The following is a 6,982-nucleotide window of genomic DNA, read 5'->3' on the forward strand; positions in this document are numbered from 1 at the left end:
AATACAAAGCTTCTGTAGCATTATACACTACCGTTCAAAAGTTTGGGGTCAGTAAGAATTTTTATTTTTATTTTTTTGAAAAGAAATTAAAGAAATGAATACTTTTATTCAGCAAGGATGCATTAAATCAATCAAAAGTGGCAGTAAAGACATTTATAATGTTACAAAAATTAGATTTCAGATAAACACTGTTCTTTTGAACTTTCTATTCATCAAATAATCCTGAAAAAAAATATTGTACACAAATATTTTGTACAATTGCACACATTAAATGTTTCTTGAGCAGCAGATCAGCATATTAGAATGATTTCTGAAGGATCATGTGACACTGAAGACTGGAGTAATGATGCTGAAAATTCAGCTTTGATCACAGGAATAAATTACTTTGTCAAATATATTCAAATAGAAAACAGTTATTTTAAATTGTAATAATATTTCACAATATTACTGTTTTTACTGTATTTTTAATTAAATAAATGTAGCCTTGGTGAGCAGACGAAACTTCTTTTAAAAACATTAAAAAATCTTAGTGGTTCCAAACCTTTGGACTCTACTGTATATATGTGTTAGGTTTTTTTATTTTAAAGTTTTGTTTTATTTTTCTTTCAGTTTATTTTAGTACATCAAAAACTAAATGGAAAAAAAGAGAAATGTAGCTAGATTTTTATTTCAAGTTTTTTATGGTTTTACTTAATTATAATAACCCTGGTTATTATAACATGATGAAACCCATTTTATGAATAATGTTAAAAAAATTATATGAATATATGAAGCTCTTTTTTTTTTTTTTTATGCAGACATGTATGAGTTGGAGCAGATAGTAAAGGAAAAGCAGTCAAAATGTATCCAGTTCTTATTATTACCCCCATACAAATAGCCTTTTTGCACAGACCTTTTGTCTTTTGGGGTTGTATTGTCCCTTTGCATTGACCCTCATTCACAAAGCAGTCTGGAGTGAAATGATTCACACAGACATTTGCGGGGCCTGTGCAGTGACGTCACTTTTCCCAGAATCTGCAAACGACTTGTTCTGGGACACTGCTTATGATTTATGGGAATTAATTATTGGATTTTTATCATTATAGGGTGGTTGTGTACACACACTGCCGACACATTTATGTTCAAACACCATGTAAAAGTGAATTTTGCATAATAGGTCCCCTTTAAAGATTCTTTATGGAACCATAAATGCCAAAAAATAATACATTTTTAAGAGTGTATGTTAGTCTTATGATCTACTACAGTATAAATACCAAAAAAATTACAACACAAATGCCACATAACAGAGATTCACAAAAAATTTTATTGGTCCAAACTCATGAAGAAATGATAGGAAGTGAAGAAAAGAACTTTAAGAGGGTAAAAAGGACTGATACTGAGAGCGTAACACTAGAGGGCACTTTAAAGGTTTCACTACAGTCATAAGTAAGTCAGGATTCAGGGGCCAGAGAGGATCTTCACATCAGCTCATCAAGGGCACTCGTCTAGAGAGAAAAGATGTTCAGGTCAGGTCTGAAGAGGTTTTTAATCAGCTACTTGCTTTCTATACACACGCCGTTTTACCATTTTTAGGCAGGATGGCGATGTTCTCCGGCAGAACGCCTTGCTCCAGAGAAAATGCAGTGAACTTGTCCAAGACATCCTGGCTCAGGTCGGGTGATCGGCCTGCAAAAAAACAGTACAAGCACATTGAAACAATTCCTACTAAAACCAGAATCAATGCAAACTTTGGTAAATAATATCATTATTTGAGTTTATGCCTTTTACAGTACAGATTACACGTTTAGATTTTAGATTAGAAATGCATTCACAATCCATTTACTTCCCTAACATGATGTTTCAGAGAGGAATAAGATGTTCAACAAGAACACTTTACATTATGTTTTCATTGATAACTAATTAACTAATTCATTGATTAACATTAGTTAACAGTTCATTCATCTTAGTTTATGTTAATTTCAATATTTACTAATACATTAGTAAAATCATGTTATACTTGAGCTATCATGAACAAAGAACAGTAGTATTTTTATTAACTAATGTTAACAAAGATAAGAAATAGGCCTGTAACAAATGTAGGGCTCATTGTTAGTTAATGCATTAACATTAACTAATGGGATCATTTTAAAGTGTTACCAGAAAGTAAACAAATTATTGCATTTCTACTAAATTAATAAAAGAATAACACGACTAGTTCACAGTTAGACCGGAACGAGGAAACAAAAAGAGTCGGTTGGGATTTCACGTTTACTGCAAGTGTGTTGCTCAAGGCACAATGGTTCAGGAACTACTTTTTGCTTTTGCAGACTAGGCTACTGTAAATCATCACATGAGTTACAACAACGTGCATCTCATAATTTGTTCAAACAGAATTATACCAGTAGCCTATCAGAAGGGCTTTTCACACTTGAAATAGCTAACCTGGTCATTGTAACCCCGTTATCTTGCTTCACGTTTCACACTGCTACTTTACCCAGTGCTAACAATTAATCGTGGGTATTCATACGCCAGCGTTTCACATTGTACGTTCTTAAACCCTGGGTTAACGTCATATTTGCATATTTGCGTGGTCAGTGTAATTTGATTGGACCTGCACTGGCAATATGCACGTTCTCATATTATACTTTGTCAACTGTACTATAACTACTATCAAGTTTTTTTTTTTCTTGAATGGACTTTTCAGACTATAAAGGTAAGAATAAAATGGTTTGTTCTTCACTCCAATTGATGCGTTTTCCGTCACTGTTTGACATTTTTCCCCTCCGACTGTGATGACGTGTTTTAACAGTCATCAATATTGTAAATCCTGCAAAGTTTTTTATACTTTCATTTTTTTTTAAATGTATGTACATTTATAACATTACAGTTTATATTACCATTGCATAAAAAAAAAAAAAAAAAAATATATATATATATATATATATATATATTTTTTTTTTTTTTTTTGGTGTAATTTTATGCAATTTTATGCATGTCATTGTAACTCATGTGATGATTTACAGTAGCCTAGTCTGCAAAAGCAAAAAGTAGTTCCTGAACCATTGTGCCTTGAGCAACACACTTGCAGTAAACGTGAAATCCCAACTGACTCTTTTTGTTTCCATTGCAAAAAAATAAATAAAATAATATATATATATATATATATATATATATATATATATATATATATATATATATATATATATATATATATAGCTGCAGGCAGCGATGACGGGCCTAAGCCTAATTGGCTTCAGGGCAACTGTGCATGGCGGGCAATAGGCATTTAAAAAAGGTAAACATAAAATGACTGTCAAAAATCCACTTGCAATTTAGTATGCTCAATGTCTTGACTTCATGCTGACTGAGTTTGGTAGTGATCGGATTAATCGCCTAGGAGGAGTATATCAAATTCCAGAGCATGCATTTTCCAAACAACTCATAATAGCTGACTTCCTGTTGAGCTGGCATACAACTAAAAGCATGAAAGTTGTTCGGCCCGATGAGGTCTATATGTGCACCGAGTTACATACTAATACATGCAAACGTGTTTGATATACAGACCAAGTTTTCGGAGCCCATTCAAGGGGGCACCATAAAGCCTGTGCCACGCCCCGATACCAGCCTCTGTGGCGTCCTAATGGCCACAGATTGCAATGTGTGTGCCAATTTTCAAGAGTTTTTGAGCACGTTAAGGCCCCCAAAAAGCCCTGGATGGTTGAAAATAAAAAACTCTCCTTAGAAAAACAATAGCCTTAGTGGCTTGGGCCCTAACTAGTTAACGCTGCTGTGAGGGTGTTTTTAATAGGCTATGGAAGTGATGGTAGAAAATTTTCTTTCTCTCTTCTGACTGCCATTATCAATCGCTCTCTATTTTCCCCCTCTTTCTGAAAGTTATGAAAACACTATTTCGGAGTTTTTCTTTTGCTATTTGTGCAAATGGAAACACAAAAAATATATTTAACAAAGTCTCTCATTCACCGCTATCAAAGTTTACCCAACTATGAGGACGAAAATGTGAAAAGGGTCCACTCGCCTGAGAAACAAGAGCGCAAAATTTTGTCTGAACTTCCGTTTTTGCGGTAGCTCTCTATATCTATTAATTACTTATTATGAAGTGGATTTACTTATTGTTAACGAAAGTTATCATGAGCATTGTAATGTTTGAAGCGGATGACATAACAAATGTCAGTAGACCGGGAATATTTAAAAACGAGCTGTTCATTCAAATCCGTAAGATCTATAACCCGGGGATAAGTGCAGTGTGAAAAGGCAACATTCTAAAACGCTTAACGTGAAAAAGGCTTAACGTGCCTTAATGTACTAAGACAGCGATTTTAACTGACCGAACTTTGAACTGATTTTTTGCACATAGTATACTTTATTAGTAAGATATTTAGTGAGTTTGGTCTGTTAAAATCGCTGTCTTAGTACTAGACTTGTGCCGATATTCAGTAATGCGTTATATCGCGATAATGAATATGCACGATATTGTTATCGTGGGTATTTCAAAATACCGTAAATAGTAATGTATTACTAATTATTAAAATTTTTATAATGCATTTAAGAATACTTTCCCCATCAACCGTATAAAATGCACAACACCGCTATATTCTGCGTCAAAAGAACACGCGCTCAGATGTAAACAAGCCCAACATTTACGAGAAGCACATGATGGAACGAGTGAAGGAGACGCGCTGAATGAAAGCGCACGTTCACTCTCTGACAGCAGAGGGCGCTGATGGAACAGCAGAGTGCAACGGTTACCCCGGAAACCCCATAAACAAAGCAACTGCGCTGGTGAAGCAAAGACTATTAAAGGGACTTTGAGTGAAGTTTTTAAAATGTCTCAAACATATATTTTAATCTGGACTACAACATGCCCTAATGATTAGAAATATTCTGATTATTTGTTATTGTTCAGCAAAACTGAGACATACGGCTTCATTAATTAACATGTTAATTCATTATTACCAAACTGACAGTGAAAAATACTTATAAAGCGTTCATTATTCTTAGTTAATGTAATTTCTTAGTTACGGTTTAATATCATTACTAAAATCAAAAGAACTTATTTAATGGGCCTGAAATGATCAGTTGTATTTCTTAACTAACATTAACAAAAAATAATACTTTCTGTAACAAATGTAGCTATTGCTCAATCTTAGTCAATGTGTTAAATACTGAGACCTTATTGTAAAGTGTAACCTGTTCTTTATAGCCTAATTCTTTTGCATCTTAATCTGTTTGAAAATTTTACTTTATATATTTTTTGTGTATTGTATTATTGTATTTAAACATTTAGAGTTTTTTTTTTTTGTGTTATTACAAAAAGAGTTCTTAAATCTGTTATACTATGACAACACTTTTTTTGCAACTTATTTCCATACCGTATATTGTGATATACCGTGATAAAAGCTTCAGCAATTAATCGCAACATGAAAAATTGATACTGTCACATGCCTATACTTAGTACATTAAGCCACGTTAAGCCTTTTCTTATAACGGATTTCAGGAAAAGGCTTAACGTGTTACTAAACGCGTTAAGATCATATTCTGGGCTCATCTGATTTTTTGCACATAGTATACTTTACTAGTATGATATTTAGAAAGTTTGGTCTGTTAAAATCACTGTCTTAGCATTTTTCACGTTAAGCGTTTTAGAATGTCCCTGTGAAAAGCCCCATTTCCATGCAAAACAAAGCTGAACCAGACCAGGTGCAAACACCAAGTGACCCAGTCTGTATTCACAGCCTGCTACCAATTCAAGTTCATTTTAAGGTGTGTTGATGCTGTTACCATAAAGTTTGTCGAGCACTGTAGTGAAGCCGTCCTTTGTCTTGACCGTGTGGATCAAAGCATATTCATCATACTTCACATCAACAATACACATGTCATTGTCAGTCTCCCAGCCTGTGGAAAAAAACATAATTTCACATTTAAACCACTATACTGTATTTCATGCCTTGGTGATCAAATCTTCCTTACGTTCACTGCGGAAGCTGAATTTTCCAGGAACATCAGACTTTTGAGCGAGATGGGTCATCCTCCAGCATGTGCCATCAGGACTGGAAAGACAGAGGACAAATGGGTAAAATCTTTGCATTATGTAACATGTGAAAGTTTCATTCATAGTTTCTTATTTTTAGTGATCAGTTGATATACTTGAGACTGGAATATGCCATCTCCAGATCTCCTTCATCTCTCGGTGTCAGCATGGCGACTCCCATCTTCATGTTCGCCTTACGGGCGACAAACCATTCTGCGTTGGTGGCAAATCCAATCAGATACCATTTCCCAGCCACCTATATGAAGGACACACACATCAACATGTAACATTTTCTAAAGGATATTCTTGTCTCTAAATATGGTACGTGTCCCTGCATCATTACAAATCTGTGGGACAAATCATCTTGCAGTCTTACCCCCTTGACGTCGAAGTCGGGCTGTGGTGTGACCTCAGAACTAACGGCAAGGGCACAGAGCAAAACTCCCAGCAATCCCAGCACGGTGGTTGGCATGGCTACTGCAGAGCTCAGTCCGGAGTATGTGGGAATCTGGGCCTCGAGGGGTGAATTCTGAGCGGAGTCCCACGACACGCTCTTATATAGCACAGCCCCCTCTTACATAAACACACGCCCCTTACACACACACACAGACTCCAGAACGCACTTCAACATATAGTACTTAACACACATGTCTAAGTGAGCACATACCCTTTTATATCAAGTTCACTGTTATTATTATTTGTCTCCAAAGATCATATATGTAAACCCACATACACAAAGCTTCCCGGATACTCGGCACACACATATAAATCTCAATGTCATCCATTCAGTTCTCATTTTTCATTACAGACACACACACAAATAATGTTGGGTTTAGGGCCCCCTCTCTTTTAACAGCTTTGTTATACAACAGTTGGCACAGAGGTTTGCAAGGGGGTGTGCTACTTTCTTTCTTAACCAGAGGCTACACACACACACACACACACTCACACGTC

The 6,982-nt window shown here is 35.3% G+C and overlaps 1 protein-coding gene across 2 annotated transcripts; it reads right to left on the reverse strand.

The window, feature by feature from the left end:
• Window positions 1-1,280: 1,280 nt before the first annotated feature.
• On the reverse strand, window positions 1,281-6,570 carry zgc:153704 (Lipocalin-like). 2 transcript variants are annotated; one of them, XM_048186877.1, is made up of 6 exons: window positions 6,405-6,569; window positions 6,145-6,284; window positions 5,968-6,047; window positions 5,779-5,892; window positions 1,564-1,665; window positions 1,281-1,484 (listed from the first exon to the last, which is right to left on the reverse strand). In XM_048186877.1, the coding sequence occupies exons 1-6, from the start codon at window positions 6,498-6,500 to the stop codon at window positions 1,471-1,473; spliced, it is 546 nt and encodes a 181-aa protein (XP_048042834.1). In that variant the 5' UTR covers window positions 6,501-6,569; the 3' UTR covers window positions 1,281-1,470. The 2 variants fall into 2 exon arrangements, with proteins under 2 accessions (XP_048042834.1, XP_048042833.1); XM_048186876.1 differs by lacking the exon at window positions 1,281-1,484 and having other exon boundaries at window positions 1,544-1,665; window positions 6,405-6,570.
• Between the last annotated feature and the right edge of the window lie 412 nt (window positions 6,571-6,982).

The sequence above is a fragment of the Megalobrama amblycephala genome, linkage group LG4 (genome assembly GCF_018812025.1).
Source record: "Megalobrama amblycephala isolate DHTTF-2021 linkage group LG4, ASM1881202v1, whole genome shotgun sequence".
In the NCBI taxonomy this organism is placed as follows: Eukaryota; Metazoa; Chordata; class Actinopteri; order Cypriniformes; family Xenocyprididae; genus Megalobrama; species Megalobrama amblycephala.

Bases quoted from the DNA above. Each gene is read 5' to 3' on its own strand.
- zgc:153704 (XM_048186876.1), bottom strand. From the start codon at position 6,500: ATGCCAACCACCGTGCTGGGATTGCTGGGAGTTTTGCTCTGTGCCCTT. The intron at 6,048-6,144 runs GTATATCAACTG...CTGTCTTTCCAG, and splicing joins ATGGCATATTCCAGTCTCAA to TCCTGATGGCACATGCTGGA. The intron at 5,893-5,967 runs GTAAGGAAGATT...TTTTTTCCACAG, and splicing joins ATTCAGCTTCCGCAGTGAAC to GCTGGGAGACTGACAATGAC.